Raw genomic sequence first — 21534 nt, 5'->3', positions numbered from 1 at the left:
AGCTTTGGTATGAGACTCAAAGATTTAACTCAACACAACACCAGGGTACCTGTGCAAAATTGAGCTGTGAGTCAAGCACAGAGATAGTTAACTGAGACACTAAGAAAACAAAAACTAAGAATCCTTTCCAGAGATTATCTGTTGAACCCTGGCTTTCTGATTAGAAACCTGTTCTGATGACATGGTTAGCTTGACCCCAGAATGCTCCAATGCTAGCAGGTAAATGCACAGAGGGAATTACAAGGGAAGACACAAAAAGCAGCACTTGATCAGCAACAAATGACCTGCCAATAGGTGGGGCTTTCTTAAACTCTACCGCACAATCCCTGATCTCTTTCACATTTTTATCATCACTTACCAATGAAAGTATTTTCCCTAATCCCAGGATCCAAACAGTATTGACAGTTTAATTCTGAATATTCTTATATTAAAAATAAAACAAGTTCCACTTCATATGTTTTAACAAAAATCAAACAGCAGCAAAACTGCTACAAAATGGTACTTCCAACAGGTTGGAGATCGGAGTATGGATGTATTTTGTTGTCTCAGACACATCTAGGAGTTTTGTCCACCTAATTCTGCTTCTGAAATAAGCAATGTCAAAATAGCCAGGAGTCAGCAATGTGCCATTTCCCAGGTTCCCCTGACAGGCCTTTCTTCCTGATTTTACTAGGTTCTTCCTCCCACCTACCATCAGGCCAGCTCATCTCTGGGGACTGGAACACAGTTAATCAATCATGTGTACCCAGGGTGCAGAGGTTTAGTCTTAAAGGTGACTCTAAGAGTGGGCTCTGGGGCCTTTCTGTTGTGCTCTCCATTGGGACAAGAGTGCCCCCTCCACATGAAGACTCTGGGGGACTGAGAACATGATGTTCTGGGAAGTGCTGACCCAGACCAGATGCCACAAATGATACCTTGGCCTCATAAAATCAGTCCAAAGCTGAGGTGACCAGCTTAAGTCAGCTTTAAAATCCCTCCTGAGTTTACAGACTCTTTTTGTTGTTGCTGAGAACCATAATTCTTCCTCCTAAACTACTGTACTATAATTCCCTTTAACTTTAAAATGGATCAATTGATTTCTGCTTTTTAAGATAATTCCAAATAATGCTACCAATGGGTCAGTGGTGAAATTCCTCTTGCCACCCCACAGGCCACTCCAAACAATCTGTTAAAAAGACTTTTTTTTCTTTTTTTTCTTTTGGTTGGGGATGGGGGACTGGGGATGGAACTCAGGATCTTCCATATACTAAGCACTTGCCCTACCACCAAGCTACAACCCCAGTCCTCTACAGATACTCTTCTAACAGAAAGAAGTTTAGAGTTAACTAGCAACAAGCCTGAAAATCTGGTTACGTATATAGGTACAAAGCTGGTTCATCAAATCTCTGTTCTGCCCCTCAACCCAGTGCATTTCAACTAAGGCATCATCCATTTCCTTCTTAATGTTTATCAAACACTTAAATAGGTAATGTCCAGCTGCTCCTTGGAGGGGCTTCCCCTTCTCAGCCCCTGGGTTGCTAAACTGCTCAGAAACTTCTAGGTCCTGGGCTTCATTGAAAGAGACTTTACAACTTTCTACAACCTCATCTCCTCCCCTTTCCTCACTCCTTTCATCCTCCATGGATTCTGGGGTTTCCTCTTGGGACAGTGACTCCTGGCTTGGGCAGTGGCCCCCAACAGTGGCAGACTCGCCCTCCTGCAGAGAAGACCCACAAAGGGTACCCTTCTGGGGGTTTGGGGCCACATCCTGGCTACTGCCCAACTCTCTGGGGATGGCTTTTCTCTCCTCCAGGGCCTGTATGACATCCTCAGGAGCTCGAGGCACTTCCCTCAGTTGTCTCACTCGCTTTCTTTTCTTTCTCCTTAAATGAATCCAGGAGTTTTCTATGGCTGTCAGGAAAAGACTAGCTTCCTCTTTTCCACAGGGAACCCGTTTATGCTGGACCTATGTGGAGGAAAAACAGAATTTTTAATGAAATTAAAAGAAAGAAGAAGAGAATAAAAGGGAGGGAAGGGTAAGTAGGGAAGGGAAGGCAGGCAGGCAGATTGGCTGGGAAGTTATTGAGCAGTCAATGTGCTTCACCAGGTACCTTTAAATCAGTGAGAATTTTTTCTATCCATGTTGTCACAACCACTATGCCCTCCACTGTCTCAGAGCCCAAAGATGATGCTTTGAGGGATAATTCTTTCATCACAGACTCCAACACTACAAATGTAATTGGTTTTCTTGGCTTCTCTAATTTTCTTCGCTTACTTGGTGGTAACTGAAAGAAAAAAGAAGGGATAGAGAAAAGATGAAAAGTTATCCAAATAATAAAATTCCATATATTTAATTATTGGGACTCAAATAGGGGTTATTTCCAAGACTTCTGCTACCAATCACAGAGCACCAAAAACACAAAGGCCTTTACACAACATTTCCAATACTTACAGCAACCCTATTGAGACAGTTTTACCATCTCTCCATTTTACAAAAGGGAAAACTAAGATACAGAGAGGCATGTGATCACAGCTCAAGGTCACACACAGTCTACAGTGGCAAAGTTGAGATTTGAACCCCAAACCAAGTCCTCCACCCGCCGCCCAATTTTGAAGATTAAACCCAGGGGCACTCCAGCACTGAACTAAGCTGCCCTGGCTGGCCTCAAACTTGCCTCAGCCTCCCAAGTCCAATATTACAGGCTGCCACCATTCCCAGCAAACCCTCGTTCTTTGCAACCACACCATCCTGCCTCTCTGTTCTACCCAACGGTACAGAATTTCTCCAACTGCTAAATGTCCTCACCTAGGTGCCCAAAGCAGGCCTTCACAATTATTTATTTCATGGCAACTTAAAGACACTGTGGTGCTGTGGTCTTTTCTATAAAGAACTTCATGGCAAGCCAGATGCAGTGGTACAGGTCTGTAATCCAAGCAATTTGGGAGTGAGGTAGGAGAATCCCAAGTTCGAGGCCAACCTTAGCAAGTTAGCAAGGCCCTAAGTAATTTAATAAGACCCTGTCTCAAAATGAAAAATAAAATGGGCTGGGGATACGGCTCAGTGGTAAAAACCCCAGGCTCAATACCCAGTATCAGGGGAATTAAAAAAAAAAAAGCTTAATGGCATAAAATCACCAACTTATAAAAGGTTTGAATTATACTTGCTGAAGCTTGAAATGAAGCAGCCAGTGAACTTGTGTGATCATAGACTAGCAATTTTCAGGGCCACTAAAATCACATAGGTGGAAGGAAGATTTCTGAATCTTGGCTGGGGGTGGGCCAAACTAGGGGCTAGCTGAGAACTGCCTCTTGGCTGAGGACAGAAAATAATAGTACCAATGAGAGCACTGGATATGAAAGCTGGTTTCAAGAAAATCCAAATTTTTCTTTTCTTTCTATCTTAAGGTTAGGAGGTGAATTACACCCTACCCACTAGAGGGACTCAAGTTCCACTTTCAAAAACCTAAAGGTACCACTGTACTTAAAAAGTATTTCTTTATAGTAAAAACTTTGTAAATGGTGTTTTAAAAAATGACTTTTGTCTAAGACCATTACATATTATGGATACTGTTTTAAGAGATGGATTTCAACCTCTTGACTCACTAACTTTAAACAAAATTAAGATAATTCTATGGTCAGAGGCAAAATGAGCAGGCAAGGATAGTGAGGATAAGGCTCAGAGAAAACACTAGTTAGGTTTGAAAATTCTTTCTTGCAGCCTGGTGCAGCTGGTGTAATGCCAATCACTTGGGAGCCTGAGGCAGAAGGTCACATTTTAGGCCAACTCAGCAAGATCCTGTCTCTACATAAAAAGGCAAAATTAAAAGGGCTGCTACTTATAGTAAAGTGCCCTGGGTTCAGTCCCTAGTTCTTTTTAAAATTTACAAAAAAAAAAAAAAAAAAAAAAATCCTTTCCTGAAAATAGGAATCCCTGTTAACTGTGCTGCGGCTAACTCCAATTCTGCCTATGTGTATAAACTTGGCAAGATCAAATTACTTGGTAAAGCCCTATAAGAAGCAACCAACAGCCCCACACCACACACACACAGAATAAAAAAGTCAGTTTATCCCATGCTAGGAGGAAACTTTTAAAATCATAACAGAAATGAGTCTAATGGGGGCTGTGATTGTAGCTCAGTTGTAGAGTACTTGCCTAGCATGTGTGAGGCACTGGGTTTGAGCTTCTCCACCACAAAAAAATAAATAAAATAAAGTTATTAAAAAAAGAAGAAAGAAAGAAATGAGTCTAATGCCAGGCGCAGAAGTGCACACCTGAGGTGAGGTAGGAGGACTGCAAGTTCAAGGCCAGTCTCTGCAACTTGGTGAGTCCCTAAGCAACTTAGCAAGACCCTGGCTCAAAAATAAAAAATAAGAAGGGCTCAGGAAGTGACTCAGTGGTAAAGCAATTCTGAAATCTCCAGTTTTATTTTATTAAATAAAATAAAGAAAAATAAATCATTTAAGAAACAATGTATATTTTCTGTGTGTGTGATGCTAGGGATCGAACCCAGGGCCTTGTGTATGTCAGGCAACTGAGCTACAGCCCTAGCCCTGTATTTTCTCTATACCAGAAATTAACTAACAAAAAATAAGAATTAAAGAATAGGAAACAAGCTTAAACGGGAGAAAAGAATAAAAAACAAAAGGTATGCATGTATGTATAAGAAAGTGCTTTTGAGAAATGAATAGTGAATTCTAAGACTTGTCTGAGCTTGAACTTCTTCAGTTGTTTCAGACAAGATGAGACAAATTCACACTGACACTGAAGACAAGCAGTATTGTTATTGCTCAATCATTCTACACAAGAGACATAATTTCCATAGTATACTTAGAGCTTAATACTTTGTATTTTAAGTAGCTTGAAATAAGATTTATATTAAGCTGGAGAAGAAAAAGGATGGTAGTGTGTGGGAGGATGATGGGGTACAAAAAATTGTATTCCCCATTCCTCTTCTCAACATTCAAAGTTGCTACCATGGAAAGCTCATTGAAATGGGGCCATCCCTAAGAGCTCGCCCAGCATACCAAAGGCCATCTACAAGTATGACTAAAAGAATAGTGCTTCGTTATCTTTCCTCATATTTCTTCTGACAACATAGCAACCATTCATGCTCACAAATTCTAAACATGAAATTCTAAAGGTGCAGACAGAGCTGTTAAGCTGCAGCCCTTTTTATTTTAATTTTGAAACAAGAGTCTTGTTAGTTGCTAAAACAGGTCTTGGATTTTCAATGCTCTTGCTTCAGCCTCCTGAGTGGCTGGCATTACTGCTATGCACCACCATGCCTAGCTTTTGAGACAGATCTTGGCTAAATTGCCCAGGCTGGTTGCAAACTTGGAATAGTCCTGTCTCAGCCTCCTGACTTAATATCTGGGATTACATGCATGCATGACCACACCACCACACCTGGCTGCAAGACCAGGTCTTAAGAAATTAATAAAGTCAACCCCACACCCCACAGATTTCTGATATTAGGCTGTTTTACAACCTGACACAAATACCAGTATAGAAAAGCTGTTTTTCTCCAACTGAAATGGTTTTATTCTGCTAACATGCTTGTAATCTGAAACCAAAAATATTTTTGTTTATTTGGATAGCTGGTTGGTTTTTGGTTGTATGGACTGAGCCCTTGTATATGCACTACTAAAATTACAATGTGAAAGTCTGGTAAGGAGTTGTGGGTCCCACAGGGGATACAGGTTCTGTATTTTTTGAACTACAAGGTGTCAATAAATGATAACAAAAGAGGAAGAGCTTCAACTGTTATTTTGTTAGTGTTTAAACATGAGATTAAGCCATAAATTAGACAAAACTGGTTCTTAAAGACACACAATGAAGTCACCTGCTGCATAAAATCATTGTATCTGTAAGGAAGAAGAGAAGAGAGCATTTGCCAAAGAGCTCTCTTTTTTTTTTTTTTTTTTTTTTTCTTTTTTTTTTTTTGGTGGGAGCAAAGTAGCTTCTAGAATGGCCTTGAGGGGAAAGAGGTCCTCTTTGCCACTGCAGTCTCTGTTGCTCTGCCACTCTGAATGGATACTTCCCAGGTCCTCCGGAAACCATCAGAATGGGCCCAGCACAATGGAGCACACACCTATAATCCCAGTGGATGGGGAGGCTGAGGCAAGAGGATGGTGAGTTCAAAGCCAGCCTTAGCAACTTAGCTAAGCAACTCAGTGAGACCTTGTCTTTAACAAAAACAAACAAACAAACAAAAAGGGCTGGGGATATGGCTCAGTAGTTAAGTGTCCCTAGGTTTAATCCCTAGTACCAAAAAACCCAAAAAAATCAAAACAAAAATAAATAAATAAATAAATTTTAAAAATCAGAATGCCCGTGAGATGTCACTTAGTATAGGCTACCTTAATTTTGAAGAAACAGAAAACACTGACACCTGGCAGAGATATAGTTAGGTGGCATGGGAAGGACAGCAGACTATCTTTCCAAGAGGCCCTCATCCAAATGTGGATAAGCTGAGCTGCCATGAACGTGACTATTTAGTTAAGCACCTTGTTAACTAAGAGGGTTGCTTCTTTATTAATAGCCCAGAGGACATTTTTAGTTATTATCATAATCTGCTAGGTTATTGTTTAAAATGTCCTGAAATCATCCACAGGATATATGCAAAAAGAGCAAAAAGTTTAAATGGGGGAAGAAAACTTTATACACAACTCTACCTATCTAGAAGAAATGGTTGTAACTATACATATATTTCCTTAAATTAAGGGGGAAAAAAAAAAAAAATCACAGGTCTGGGGGTTTCTCTGGGTTCAATCCCCAACACAGCAAAACAATAACAATGAAAGGGTGAGATTAGGATAGGAGACAAAAAGACTTTTGAGTGTGTGAATTTGATTCTGAAACCAAGTAATTATCTTTTATAATTATAATATGAAATTAAATAACAACAACAAAGGTACTTCTTAAGAATTTACATAAGTCAGGATGTTGAGAGAAGGGTTCATAGTTAGGAGGGATGATGAGAGGAAATTTCTTAAGACTTAACTTTTATTTTTCTGAGATGGAATCTTGCCCAGGTTAGCATTAGACTCAGCTCAAATGATCCTCCTGCCTCAACCTCTCAGGTAGCTAGGACTACAGGTGGAAGCCAGCACACCCACCTAAAACTTTATAGAAGATATGTTTTTGTTATATTTTAATTTTTAAAAAATATTCTGTACACTTCAAATTTTAAAAGAAATTTCTAAAAATACATCTGAATAGAAACAGGAAGGCAACTGAAACTGTCTAAAGTTGATAAACCAAGAAACAAGAAACAAAGTTAAAAGCAAGTGGGTTTTTTTGGTTATTGTTGTCTATTTTTGCAGTGCTGGAATTGAACCCAGGGCCTTGCACATACTCTACCAGTGAGATATCTATTTCCACTTTCAATGCATGTTTTTATGTAGAACAGTACTATTCAAAAGCATTTCCTACGATGATGGAAATGTTTCCAATCTCCACTGTTCAATACAGAAATTTCCAATCACATGTGGATATAAAGCATTTGAAACACAGCGAGTGAGATGGACAAAATGAATCTCAACTTATTTATTTATTTATTTATTTATTTTTGGTACCAGGGATTGAACCCAGGGGTGCTTAACCCCTGAGCCACATTCCCAATCCTTTTTATTTATCATTTTGAGACAGACTCTTGCTAAGTTGTTGAGGATGGCTTTGAACTCACGATCCTTCTGCCTCAGCACCTCAAATTGCTGGAGTACAGGCATGCGCCACCATGCCCAGCTACTTTTGTTTACTAGTGTCTGTCACACTGGAAAGCACAGATCAAGAAGCTATGGAAGAAGCAGCCACCATGAAACAAAGAACCACTAGAACACTTCCTCTCTGGGGAAGGGACAATGTGAGTGAAGAAGCTTAGTTAAGGCCAAGATTTTTTTTATAAAATCTTCTACACTAAGTAATATGTAACTTTCTGTATGTGTTACACAGAAATTAAAATTTTAAATTTTGCAGAACAGTGATACACAACTGTAATACCAGAGACTTGGGAGGCTGAGGCAAAAGGATCACAAGTTCAAGGCCAGTCTCAGCAATTTAGCAAGACCCTGTCTCAAAATAAAAAAAGGAAAAGGGTTAGGGATGTAGTTCAGTAGTGGAGTCCTCTTAGGTTCAACCTGCAGTATCACAAGAAATAAAGAAAAAAAGAAATTAAAACTTGATTTTAAAAGAAAGAGAAAGCTTGAAGTACACCAAAACTATTAACAGTGGTTATCGCTGGATAAAGTTCAGAGTGATTTTTTTTCTTCCTTTAAAAAAAATTATCCTTGTTTTCTGACATGTTCACCATAAGGGAACAGGAAAAAATAAATAAAGCAAAAGCTTTTTTAAAATGTGGCTTGAACTTTTTGTCAAAGGAAGGAAGATAGAGAAAAGGGATAAGAAATTGTAGTTTAGGTATCTGTTCAACAAATATAGTTTTTGAGCATGCTTATGTAAGCACTTAGTAAGGCTGCTCAAAAACTGTAAGATAAATTAATGAATATATGATTTCTACCCTCTGGGAACTTCCAAATTAATAGAGAAATCAAAATGTGGCATAAAATATAAATCAGCAAAGTTGACTTTCAAGTAAACATTTAAATACCCAGTATGTTCACACTCAATGAAGTACCATCTCCTTAAAGGAATTAAGGACCACTGGAGGACTATTTATTAAAATACTTTAAGAAGCCACATAAAGCCAGGTGTGGCGGTGCATGCCTGTAATCCCAGCAACTCAAGAGGCAGAGGCAAGAGGATCACAAGTTCAGGTCAGCCTCAGCAACTCAGTGAGACCCGCTCACAAAATAAAAAATAAAAAAGGCTGGGGATGTGGCTCAGCAGTTAAGTGCCCCTGGGCTCAAACCCCAGTACCAAAAAAAAAAAAAAAAAAAAGCCTGTATGTGTGAGACCCCAGGTTTGATTCCCAGCACCAAAAAATTCAAGTTTTAAAAATACATGTATAAAACCTATCTTTCGTGTTTTATAAAAATAACCTTATTATACTTGTCATACTTTGTAGAAATAACAATGGAACCAAATAAAATATATACCTTTTCAGGTCTATTTGATTAAATAGTGAATTCTTTTACATTAAAAAATTAAAATAAACATATTATGGAATAAATTATAAAATTTAAGTGAATTTGTCTGTGTATATGGGTGGTGCTAGGGATTGAACTCAGCCTCACACAAGCTAGGCAAGTGCTCTACCACTGAGTTATATCTCCAGACCTCAAGTGAACTTCAAGGAGAAGAAAGAGACTTTCTGAGCACAGAGTTCTTCCTGGAACTTCTATTGTGCCACTCTGATCCCCAGGGGTATGTCAGTAACTATTAATAATCCACCATAGCTGATACTTTGGTGGACAAGTTAGAATCACCATACCGTATCATTTATTCCCTCATTTTCATTCATTCAACAATTATTTATGAGGGCCTTTGTATCATACCACTATGTTGGGTTGATGCTACATAAAAGATACAATAATGGGAACAGGGACAAAGTCTTGTGAACACAAGAGAAGGACCATCAATGTCAGGAAGAACCATGGCAAACTACACAGGTGGTAGCATGTGAACCAAGACTTGATGTGTGAGAAGTCTGATGGATGGAGGAGGAACCTCTGAGCACTGGATCTGAGAGCAGTAGCTCAACATTACTGGATCATAAAATACAGACAGGTGAGTGGAAGGAACGAAAATATATTTTCTTGAACACTTATTATACCCAGGCACTATGTTAAGAGTACATTTAATCCTCAAAATAACCCTACATGGTAGGTACATTATCATTCCCCATTTTGTAGATGAAGAAACTAAAGCTTAAAGTGGTATCTGTTTAACATAAAGCTAAATAGGTACCATCTCACAAAAGGCCTTTTCCCTCATGCTCTGCAATTGAGTTTGTTATCCATTATGCCAGAGTTAAACAAAGTACTAACACAAGAGAAGCTGATGCAGAGTACAGATAACTGAAAAAAAGATAAAAGTCCAGAAGAAGGGAAAGATGTCTATAGGCTGAATGGTCAAAAAAACTTTAAGCTGAAGTTGGAACTGACCTGGGCTGCAGAGGAGGGAAGCATCGTCAAAAACCAGTTGTAAGCAAAGGTAGTACAAAGTCAGATCTAATTCAGGGAGCATGAGAATTCTGTGGAGGTTAAGATGGTAGAAGACAGTACCGTCAGGAAAAGATGAAGGGACTAGGATGGAAGAGAAAGGGCAGGATGAATCTGCAAACTCATGAAGCCAAGTAAGGAGCTGTACCTCACCCCACTGGCAGTAAGTGGCCAGTCACTACACAGTTTTTGAGCAGAATAGTGAAGTGAGGGTGCATCCAAGGGACTCTTAAGAGGAAAGGCTATTGGGATGATTCCTACACAAGAGGTTGAAGGCCCACAAGAGTAGGTTATTATGGCTAGGTTGAAATAAAGGCAGTAACGTGGGGGGAGACCATCAGAGTAACTAATGGTTTGAGTTGGGAAATCATACTAATTGTAGCTCCAACCTCTCTAGTGCCTCCAGTCTTCTCATTCATAACATAGGAACACAACCATCTACTTTACTTGATTGTAGTTACAGGTTTTGTTGTTGTTTTCGCGGTGTGGGGATTGAATGGGGGCCACTCTACTGCTGAGCTATATGCCCAGTCCTTTTTCTTTTGAGACAAAGCTTTGTTAAGTTGCTGAGGCAGGCCTTGAACTTGTGATCCTCCTGTCACAGCCTCTTGAGTCACTGTGATGACAGGTCTGTGCCACTGCACAGCTCAGGGAAATACTTACTCAACCAGAGAATTCCTAGACAATGCTCATACCAAGAGTACACAACTTAATAAGAGTTCCATCCCCCACCTCCCTTTGTATTTTAATGAACACCAAATTTCCTTAAAGCAAACCAAAGCAAAGCTAAATCAATGCCATGAGCAATTAGAGAACTGGAACAAAGAGGCTTTCTAAATGGTTAGAATACTGTAAAAACAGTCCTCACTACACAGTTCCTTATACTCCTCATCAGCTAGAAACGATGGTATAAAAATTGTCACCAGGACCTGTCTTTTTGTTGCTAAAATAAATCCAGACAACAGCAAAGCCTTTAGTGTAGGCACTTGAGAATCACCAGTGAATTTGAATGTTTCAGCATTCAGGACCAACAGAAAGCAGTCAGTAGGCCTGAGATAAGTGAAAACAGAAGTTGCCATAGTAACTTGCACATTTACCCTAAAATGGCAGGGGTGGGGGTGGGGAAGTAGGTCAGTATTTCTGCTTAACTAGTTCTATTCCTTGGTTTCCTCTCCAAGGATCTAAAACAGCACTTCTTGGCTGCCAGGACCTCCTTTCCCATCCAGTGAACTCTTCAAAAAAGCAGGGCATGGGTAAAGGTCTAGGTAGAGTAAAGGCCAAATCAAAATCTCCTGAGTAACCTGGAAGTAACCCCAGGGAAGCAGTTGCTGATCAAGGGCACTAGGGCTAAGAAACTGTTGCTGGGTTACTACAAATCAGAAACTGCCATTTTTCTCTCAGCAGTTTAAGTGCATCTAATGGAACACTTGGGAATGCGTTATTAACATCTTTGGGGTGGAAGCAGTGGTAAGGAGGGAGGAATACTCCAGCAAGGGAAAAATCTGAAGGCCTTAGTCAGAGGCATTCTATGATGGTTGGAAAACTATGAGCAGGGATATAGGAGGCCAGAAAAGAAAGGGAGGGAGGCTCAAGGGCTCCTTTTCAAAATAAGCCGATTTTGCTCACACAGAAACACAGTGCCCTTTGACACTTCAATCTGCAATCATTACTAATCCAAAAGGGCAAGGGCAACTGGTCTCTGAGCTGTTGTGGACAGTGCCAGTGGCCATTATCAGCTCTTTCAGCTGCAGTGCCAACAAATGTGGGAAGCAGGCTAAGCAGAAAGCATTTGGAGTCAGGTGCTGCTCCACTTTCCTGCAGCTGTTCATGTTTGCACAGGGATAACTCAGGGCATTACTAATGATTTTAACCATCTGGTGAATAAGTCCTGGTATTCTAGAAGACAAAAGAAAGGATAATCCTTCAGGGAGGTGAAAAAAGCAGACATCTTTTTAACTAGTGACTTTTCACACACTAAGCTCTAGGTACACTACTGTATGTCATAGAATTGAGCCTAGCCCTCCATGGAAAAGGCCAAACTGTGGAGCATATTTCAATTCAGTAGCACACCTAGTTGCAGGGTGCAGAAAGGACCTTCTCAGTCTTAAATCTGAGCTCATATTTTCAGAGATAAGGTGGCATCAGCACATTATCCTATAGTGCTCCATGTGTCTGCCCTATAAGAGCAGGGAGGGACTCAGACACAGCATCAACTAAGATGGCTTTAGAGACCAAGAGTGGTCACGACCATGGGAGAAGAATCCCCAGAGGCAGGTACTAAGCTTCCACAAACACTATGGGAAGAAGGAGAACGTGCTGAGCCGCCAGTACCAGGCAACAAGTCGTCAACCACTCTGGGAGGGAAGTGTGAGGACAAAGAGATGCTGTTCTAGTACTGTTATGGTCTGAATGTGAAATGTTCCCAAAAGTCTCATGCACTAAGGGCTTGGTCCCCAATGCAGCAATGTTCAGAGGTGTGGCTTTTGGAAAGTGATAGAATGTACAACCATAATGAACCAATTAAAAAAATTGGGAAAAAAAAAAAAAAAAAAACCACCTGATTAGATGATCTGACTTCATCAGTAGATTAATAATCTTAAGGCATTATTGGGAACTATAGGAGGTGGGACCCGGTTGAAGGGAACAGTACCCTCGGGAACTGTATCTTTTCTCTACCCACCTCACTTCTTGGCTGCCAGGACCTAAGTAGCTTTCTGCCACCATGTCCTTCCACAATGTAGCTCTACCTCAACTCAGGCCCACAGCAATGGAGCCAGTCAACTATAGAATGAACCTCTAAAACCATGAACCAAAATATATCTTTCCTTCTTTGGGTTTTGCATCAGGTATTGTGGTCATAGCAACAATAAGCTGGCTAACACAGTCAACACTCACCAGAACAACCCAAAAAACTCACACGGTCTGGCCAACTCAGACACATTTTTTACTTTACATACAACAGTACAGATGACAGAAACATCTGTGAACAAACCATTGACATAAAATTTCTTATCCAGAGAAGGATGAAGTATACAAAATAGAGAAAATAGGATCATGATCTATCACCCACCTACAAAACTAGTTAATATTCTAGGGCTAATCTTAAAGATGAAAGAGAATCATTCACTAGAATGATCCCAAGTGTTACAAATCAAAATGCTGAAACTATGGAGGCTGGAAGTGTAGCTCAGTGGTAGAATGTTTGCCTAGCATGTGCCAGGTTCTGGGTTCAATCCCTAGCACAGGGGCTATGGAGGTGAAGGCTACAACCAAAACAACAACTTCTTTGTGGGGGTAAAGGAGATTGAGCCCAGGGGCACTCTACCATTGAGCTACATATGCTCAGCTCTTTTTATTTTGAAAAGCGTCTCACAAAGTTGCCCAGGCTGGTCTCAAACTTGTGATCCTCCTGTCTCAGCCTCCCAAGTGGCTGGGATTACAGAAGTGTGCCACCCCATTCAAATTTCATTTTCTGAGACACAGTCTTGCTAAGTTGCTGAAGGCCTTGCTAGTCTGCTGAGGCTGGCCTCAGAGTTGCAATCCTCCTTCTTTGCCTCCAAAGTGGCTGGGATTACAGTGTGTACTACCATGCCCAGCTTCAAAAAAGGAAACTTCTAAATTCACTAGGAGCCCCAGGAGGCAGTTACCCTAGGAACACAGAAGCGGTGAAGGAAAAAAGACTTCAACTGAATTTCAATTGCAGAGCAATGTCAACCAGAACCACTGCACTCATGAAGTATTCCTACAGGCTATAATACCTATGTTTCTAATTCCTAAAACATGTGTTTCTGTTTGCTGAACAAGAATTTCTGTGTTGCACAAACCCACAAAAGGCTCCATGACCTCTAGTCAGCCTTCCAAGACTGTGCCTTACTTACAACCCACTTTCTATTTTGCCTTAAGCATTTGGGGGCAAACTTCAAGGAAATGGGACAATATTAATTTAGTTTATGTGTGACCCACTAAACCCCAGCATGTGGTGGCATTTGGAGAGGCCCAAGTAAAGTCTCTACTTACTGGTACTGTGACATCATCATAAAAACTCCAAGCTAAGGCCCATCTCATTGTCCGACCTTGACAAAACTCAGTGAAGGTAACTTTAGGAACCTGAAACCACAAACACAGCATCTCATCAAACTTAGTTGTTCTACAAGTTTCTGGCTGCTATTTCCTATTAAATTATGTTTGTCCTTCTTTTTAATTAGCTAACAAACATTATTATCCAAAGAATGGTTATGTATGGCTGCCCAATATCAGATAGTAAGTTATATCTCAATAGTTTTATTTTTTTCCCCATATAAAACATTAGGGAGAATTTAAAGATCTGGTTCAAAGGATCAAATAGAAGAAACATTTGAAATAGTTCTTTGGGGCTGGGGTTGTGGCCCAGTGGTAGAGCACCTGCCTAGTATGTGTGAGGCACTGGGTTTGATCCTCAGCACCATATAAAAGTAAATAAGTAAAATAAAGGTATTGTCACCATCTACAACTAAAAAAAAAAAAAAAAAAAAAAAAAAAAAAGCAGATCTTTGGAACTGTTCTTTATTAACCACTATGTGACCTGGAGCAAATCCCTTATCTAGCATTCAGTTTCTACATCTATAAAGAGTCAGATGTGAGATCAGAGGCAAACATTGGGATTTTTTTTTTTTTTTTTTTTTTTTTTTTCAGTGCTGGGGATTGAACCCAGGGCTTGCAAAGCAAACACTCTACCCACCATGCTATTTCCCCAACCCCACATTGGGATTTTTTAATTTCATGTTTCTCTTTGACATTCAACTTACCCTGTTTTCCCATACCTTTTTTGTACTGTAATTTCAAAAAAAGGTCTTGCTTTAATAATATGTAAAAAGTCCCTTTTAGCCCTACAAATACAGACTTTTAAAAATAAACCAAAAACAAACAAACAAACAAACAAAAAAAAAAAACCCACAACCACATTTAGAGCTTTAGGGTATAAAGAAAGATTCTACACCCAACTACCATCAAAAGTGGACATATTGGAATGATAATGACAAAGCCTTACCCCTTGAATGCGAAGTTCTTCCTTCAGAGGAGCCAGGCTGCATTTCTTTCCCAGCATACAGCTATACCACCTAGGAAAAAATTCAGACAAATGAACACTGTTTATGTGGTGATATTTCTAAACTAAAGCATCACCCAAGTGAATAAGATGAGAACAGTAACAAACAAATATTAAGTTACAAATGACAAGAAGAATTGCATATAATGTATATGGATAAAGGCTAAATCTAGTGATGGAAAACAAGCCCAAAACAACTTAAAAAAAAAAACCACTTAGCCTCTCTAATGCTTCAGGGCTATTCTTACTTGGAAAGAGAGTGAAGGTGACAGGTCATATCTGTCATGCTCAAAATGAAGGCCATTTAACTATAGGACAGAAATTAGTTAATAAATAACATTAAAAACAGGTATAAACACCACCTACACCACACTGAGAGAACCTGTAAAATCCTATATTGTTGAGATGGTCCAACCTGCAAATAATATAAGGATAGATATTGTATTAGACTCAGCAGATCATGAAACCATTTGTTCGAAAATAAATGCAAACCCAGAAGAGGGAGTACAGAAAAGATGGGGTGAACCTGTTAAAAGGTAAGGGAACAGAATTTATTTCTTCCGATTATTCTAGAAATTTTGCAAAATATAAAACATATACAGGACTTCTACTTCAGTCCATGAAGGATTAACTAGTATGGGAACTGCCCTTCCACCATAAATAACTAGGAACTGCGCAAAATAAATGAAACAACTATTTCTTCAGACAACTGGTAGTACAGACCTATAATATCAGAAAGAGAAACAAACAAGGTGAGTTCCACGACTGCCAGAGTTTACTGCTTAAAGGAAATTTCCAGGCTACAGTGCAGGGAAAGGAAACTCAAACAGCCCAACAGTCTTGCTGAATTGAACATATTGAAGTGAGAGTTCAGAGGGGGCTGGGGCTAGATAGGATTTGCAAAGCAAATTGACTAGAGCCAATTAAACCCAAGCAAGAAGAAAGGAAATAATAAAGATTACAACAAGAAACAATGAAAGCGCTGTGGCACAAATTTATAATCCCAGAGGCTCAGGAGGACACAGCAGGAGGATTGTGAGTTCAAAGCCAGCCTCAGCAATTCAGCAAGACCTGGTCTCAAATTAAAATATATAAAAAAGGGCTGGGGATGTGGTTCAGTGGTTAAGTGTTCCTTGGTTCAATCCCTGATTATCAAAAAAGAAAAAAAGAAAGAAAAAAAAAGAGAGAGAGAGAGAGAGAAAACAGAAAATCAATAAAACAAAGTATAATAACAACCAAGCCAGAATAATAACCAAGCCAGATACAGAGCATACATCTATAATTCCAGCTACTTGGGAGACTAAGGCAGGAGGATCTTAAATTCAAAGGTAGGGTGTGCAAATTAGCAAAATGTCTCAAATTGAAAAATAAAAAGGAGCTGGGTATATAGTTCAGTGGCAGAGTGCCCCTGGGTTATATTGCCAAGTATCATGAAAGAAAGAAAAAGAGAAGAAGAAAGAAAGAACATGAAAAAAAAATTTAACTCAAGAAAAAAAGACACTGATTCATTCATTATCAATATCAGGACTGAAAGAGGTGAGAGACAAAAGGACTGAAAGATAAGTAAACTTAAAAAAAGACATCACACAAATCCTACAAACATTAAAAGGGTAAGAAGAAAATATTCAAAAACAACTTCTTGTCAATATATTTCATAGCCAAATGAAACAAATTCTTTTTTTTCCCAGTTATTGATGGACCTTTATTTTATTCATTTATTTATGTGCAGTGCTGAGAATCTAACCCAGTGCCTCATACATGCTAGGCAATTGCTCTACCACTGAGCCACAAACCCAGGCTGAAATAAATTCTTTATAAAACACAAACTATCAAACTTAGTCAAGAAGAAATAGATTACTTGAATAGTTCCATATCAATTTAAAACAATGAATTTGTCCTTTTTTTGTTTTGTTTTTGTTTTTGTTTTTTTGCTGGGGGGTGGGTACTGAAGATCTGACACATGGGCTTAACCACTGAGCCACATCTCCACCCTTTTTTAAAAATATTTTTTAGTTGTCAATGAACCTTTATTTTATTTATTTTTATGTGGTGCTGAGAGTCGAACCCAGTGCCTCACACATGCTAGGCAAGTGCTCCCCCACTGAGCCACAACCCCAGCCCCACCCTTTTATTTTTTATTTTGAGACAGTATCTCATCAAGTTGCTAAGGGCCTCCCTAACTTGTTGGAGGCCAGCCTTGAACATGTGATCCTCCTGCCGCATCCTCCCAAGCAGCTGGGATTATAAGTGTGTACCACCACACCTGGCTTCTGAGGCTGAGGGAGGAGGATTGCAAGTTCAAAGTCAGCCTCAGCAATTTAGCCAGACCCTGTCTCAAAATAAAAAATAAAAAGGGCTAGGAATGTAGTTCAGTGGTTAAGCCTCACTAGGTTCAATCCCTGGTACCAAAACAAAACAAAACAAAAACTTCTTAGCTCCAGTCATTCACTGATGAGTTAGTTCTATTAGACATTTAAGGAAGAAATACTATCAATTCTATAAAAAGTCTTCCAGAAAATATAAGAGGAACAAACACATTCAAACTTATTTTATAATACCAGAATTACACTAATAGAAGCATCATAAGAAAACTAAGAACTTCATGAACATAAGATGTAAAAGCCCTACAAGAGCTGGGATATAGCTCAGTGGTAGAGCATTTGCCTAGCAAGCACAAGGCAAATTTCCAGCACTGCAAAATAAAATAAAAATAAACATAAAATTCTTAATAAGGGGAGTGACATAGGTAAAGGGAGGATTTTTGGTGAAAGAATACAAGGTTTCAGTTAGACAGGAGGAATGTGTTATACTGATATACTGCATGGCATGGTGACTACAGGTAATAATAATGTACTATATATCTCAAAACTGAATGGAGAGCTGGGCGTATAGCTCAGTGACTAAGCACATACCTAGCATAGGCAAAACCCTGGATTCAATTTTTAGCGCTGTAAGTAAAAAAAAGGAAGAATCAATACTATAGAAAAGCCGATTCTAGCTGGGTACAATGGCACACACCTAATTCCAACTACATGGGAGGCTAAAGCAGGAGGATTGCAAGTTTGAAGCCAGAGTCAGCAACTTACAGAGACACGCAGCAACTTCACATAACTGTCTCTCAAAATTTTTATTTTATTATTATTATTTTTTAGTACTATTTATTTTTAGTACTGGGCATTGAACCCAGGGGTAATTTAACATCGAATTACATCCACAGTCTCTTTTTTAAATTTCTTTTTATTTTGAGAAAGGGTCTTGCTAAATTGCTGAGGCTGGCTTAGAACTTGCAATCCTCCTCCCTCAGCCTCCTGAGTCTCTGGGATTACAGGTATGTGCCTGCAAAATAAAAAAATAATAATGATAAAATAAAATAAAGAACTGGAGAGTAGCCAGTGATAAAGCATCCCTGGATTCAATCCCAGTACAAAAAGAAAAAACAAAAACAAAAGAAATACCAATCCTCTTCACATGCATGCTACACACACATGCGCGCGCACATACACGTATATACTTTTGTTTTTCTTTTTTTCTTTTACTGCAGTGCTGGGATTGAATCCTCGGACTTATGCATGCTAAGCAAGTACTCTACTGCTAAATCACACACCAAACCCTGATCTATATATTTAATGCAATAGCAATTTAAAAAGGGGAGGGTGGACTGGTATAGTGGTATATTCCTGCAGGCCTGTAGTCCCAACTACTTGGTAGACTGAGGCAGGAAGATCATTTGAGTCAGCGCAGGCAACACAGAGTAATCCTATCTCAAAAAGAAGAAGAAAAAAAATGTTCCGCCTAAACTATTTTAAAGAAACCTAGGTAAATTCATTTAAAGTCTAATCAATTTCATTTGATGGTTTAAAATATTTGGAAGATAAAAAATATGCTCCCTTTTAAAAAGACATGTATAAATGGAGTAATCATTAATCAGGACCTAAAAGCCTTTGGTATGTTAGGAACAAGATGAAGGAAGAGAAATCAGTGGCAATTAGTGCATATGTACCACCAATATAAAATGGATTCATTAGCACCTTTCCTTTAAAACTAGCATTCCTGAACAGATTAGATCAGACCACCAGAAGCCAAGAAATGGCCTAGAGCAACAAAAAAAGATAGTAAGAGGAGATGAAGAAAAGCAAACAGAAAAGTAAGGCTAGTAACAGAGTCATGTCACTGATGCTTACTATAAATTTGACATATTTCTTTTAACCCTTGCTTTAAACTGAGTACTACATTGTAGGTTTTTTAAAATTTCATTAATATACTTACTACTTTCTGTAAATTACATTTCTTAATGAAAAAGCAAAAGTCACTTGATATATTAAAAATCCTGTTGTAGTTTCATAGTTTCATATTTAAAAGTGCCTAACTATTAGATTCTACTCTCAACAGGCATCTGTGACAACTAATCAAAATGTAAGTAGAAGAAAAGGAACAAAAAGAAAATCTAGTTGTCCCAGGATTTTGAACCCATTATATTATTTTAATGATGAAAGTAGCACTGTTCTCATTACAGCATTTAGGAATTCCTGAGAAAGTAGGTTTCAAGAAAAATTATTTTGAAATAATTTCAAACCTACAAGAAGAGTTGCAAGATTAGTATAAACGACTCCAGTATACCCTTCACCCAGATTTACCAACTGACATCTTCCCCTATTTGCTTGTTGTTATGTGTTTTTCCTAAACAACCAAAAGGTTGCTACAGATACCACCCTTTATACAGGTGTGTACATTTTACAATCATGGGCATCATCTTTGGTAACCACAGAACAATTATTAAATTGAGAAAATGTAATATTTGTACACTACTATGATCCAGAACACAGTCCATATTCAAATTTTACCAATTATCCAGTTCTTTTTTGCCTGATGTAGTATTCAACCTAGGACTGTGCTCCTCGCTTATTTGTCATGTCAATCTGGAATAGTTCCTTAGAGTTTTCTTTTTTTCAAACTTTCAAGACCCTAGTATTTTTAAAGAATTATTTTACAAAATCCCTCAATTTGGTCCATCTGAAGTTTCCACAAGATTCTAGGTACACATTTTTAGGCATGTACATATTAAGTGTACATATCAGGAGATGATCACCTGGAAAAGATAGTGGCTCCTCATTTTCTCCACTTTATATCTGTGGGGAGATACTTTATGTAAAAAAAAAAGAAACTTGGGGGGTCCCAGGGTCCACATTCTATAAATGCACTCCACAACTGAACCATACCCAGCCAATATCCTGTTCTTCAAATTTCCTACTGTTGATTCATGCATGAATCAATTACTGCTAAGATGACTACAAAACGGTGATTTTTCTAACTATTCTTTCTTTATTCATTGGCATTGTGCTTTGTAATGAAGAACTTTTAGTATCCCCTTTATGTATTTCATATGCTTATATTATTTGGTGGGTTATAACATACCATAATTATTCACTTTGAAATTCATATTATCCCAGACTTGGCTTGCACTGGCTCCTATATCCTTCTAACTTGTCCTTTTAAGTACTTCCTTACTTTATCATGCTGGGAGATACTGCAGGCTCATCATACTCATTCATCCCCACCCAGCACTGGAATCAACCATTTCTCCATGGAATTCTGGCTCATTTCAGTGGGGAATGGTTATTTAGAAACTGTTTTTTCTTTTAAGTCAAATTTTAAATTGAAAGTAATAAAGAGGCTGGGCGTGGCGGCACACATCTATAATCCCAGCAGCCTAGGAGGATGAAGATAACAAGCTCGGGGCCCAGCCAGACAACTTGGTGAGACCCTGTCTCAAAAGGGGAGAGGAGGGGTTTGCAGCCATCATCGGCTAAAATGAAGTTCAATCCTTTTGTGACTTCTGACCGAAGCGAGAACTGCAAAAGGCATCTCAATGCACCTTCACACATTCACAGGAAGATTATGTCCAAAAAGCTGAGACAGAAGTAAAATGTTCAATCTATGCCCATCCGAAAGGTTGACGAAGTTCAGGTTGTGTGAGGTCACTATAAAGGTCAGCAGATTGGTAAAGTGTCCAGGTTTACAGGAAGAAATATGTCATCTATATTGAACAGGTGCAGCGGGAAAAGGCTAATGGCACAACTGTCCACGTGGGCATTCACCCCAGCAAGGTGGTTATCATCAGACTAAAACTGGACAAAGACCGCAAAAAGATCCTGGAACGGAAGGCCAAGTCTCGCCAAGTAGGAAAGGAAAAGGGCAAATATAAAGGGCTCATATAACAATTGAGAAGATGCAGGAATAAAGTAACCATATTTACAACTTGCATTAAAAACTGCTAAAATGAAAAAAAAAAGGGGCGGGGTGGCGGGGGATGTTTATAGGTCAGTGGTACAGCCAGTGGTACAGCAACCCTG

At 39.0% G+C, this 21534-nt stretch overlaps 1 protein-coding gene and 1 pseudogene across 2 annotated transcripts in view; one reads left to right on the top strand and one right to left on the bottom strand.

The window, feature by feature from the left end:
• Window positions 1-387: 387 nt before the first annotated feature.
• METTL16 (methyltransferase 16, RNA N6-adenosine) overlaps window positions 388-21534 on the bottom strand; it is a 61709-nt gene continuing 40562 nt past the window's right edge. The window contains exons 6-9 of the mRNA XM_079130856.1: window positions 15128-15197; window positions 14119-14208; window positions 2091-2264; window positions 388-1945 (exon numbers count right to left, since the gene is read on the bottom strand). Of these exons, the coding sequence (XP_078986982.1) occupies window positions 1322-1945; window positions 2091-2264; window positions 14119-14208; window positions 15128-15197 (958 nt within the window). The 3' untranslated portion in view covers window positions 388-1321. The remainder of the gene's footprint in view (window positions 1946-2090; window positions 2265-14118; window positions 14209-15127; window positions 15198-21534) is intronic.
• On the top strand, window positions 17904-21422 carry LOC306656103 (large ribosomal subunit protein uL24-like; annotated as a pseudogene). The gene has a single exon. The product of its transcript is annotated as a large ribosomal subunit protein uL24-like (transcript).

The sequence above is a fragment of the Sciurus vulgaris genome (genome assembly GCF_902686455.1).
Source record: "Sciurus vulgaris genome assembly, chromosome: 3".
Taxonomy (NCBI): domain Eukaryota; kingdom Metazoa; phylum Chordata; class Mammalia; order Rodentia; family Sciuridae; genus Sciurus; species Sciurus vulgaris.
The sequence above is the reverse complement of the archived record's forward strand: the minus strand, read 5'-3'. Positions and strand labels throughout refer to the sequence as shown.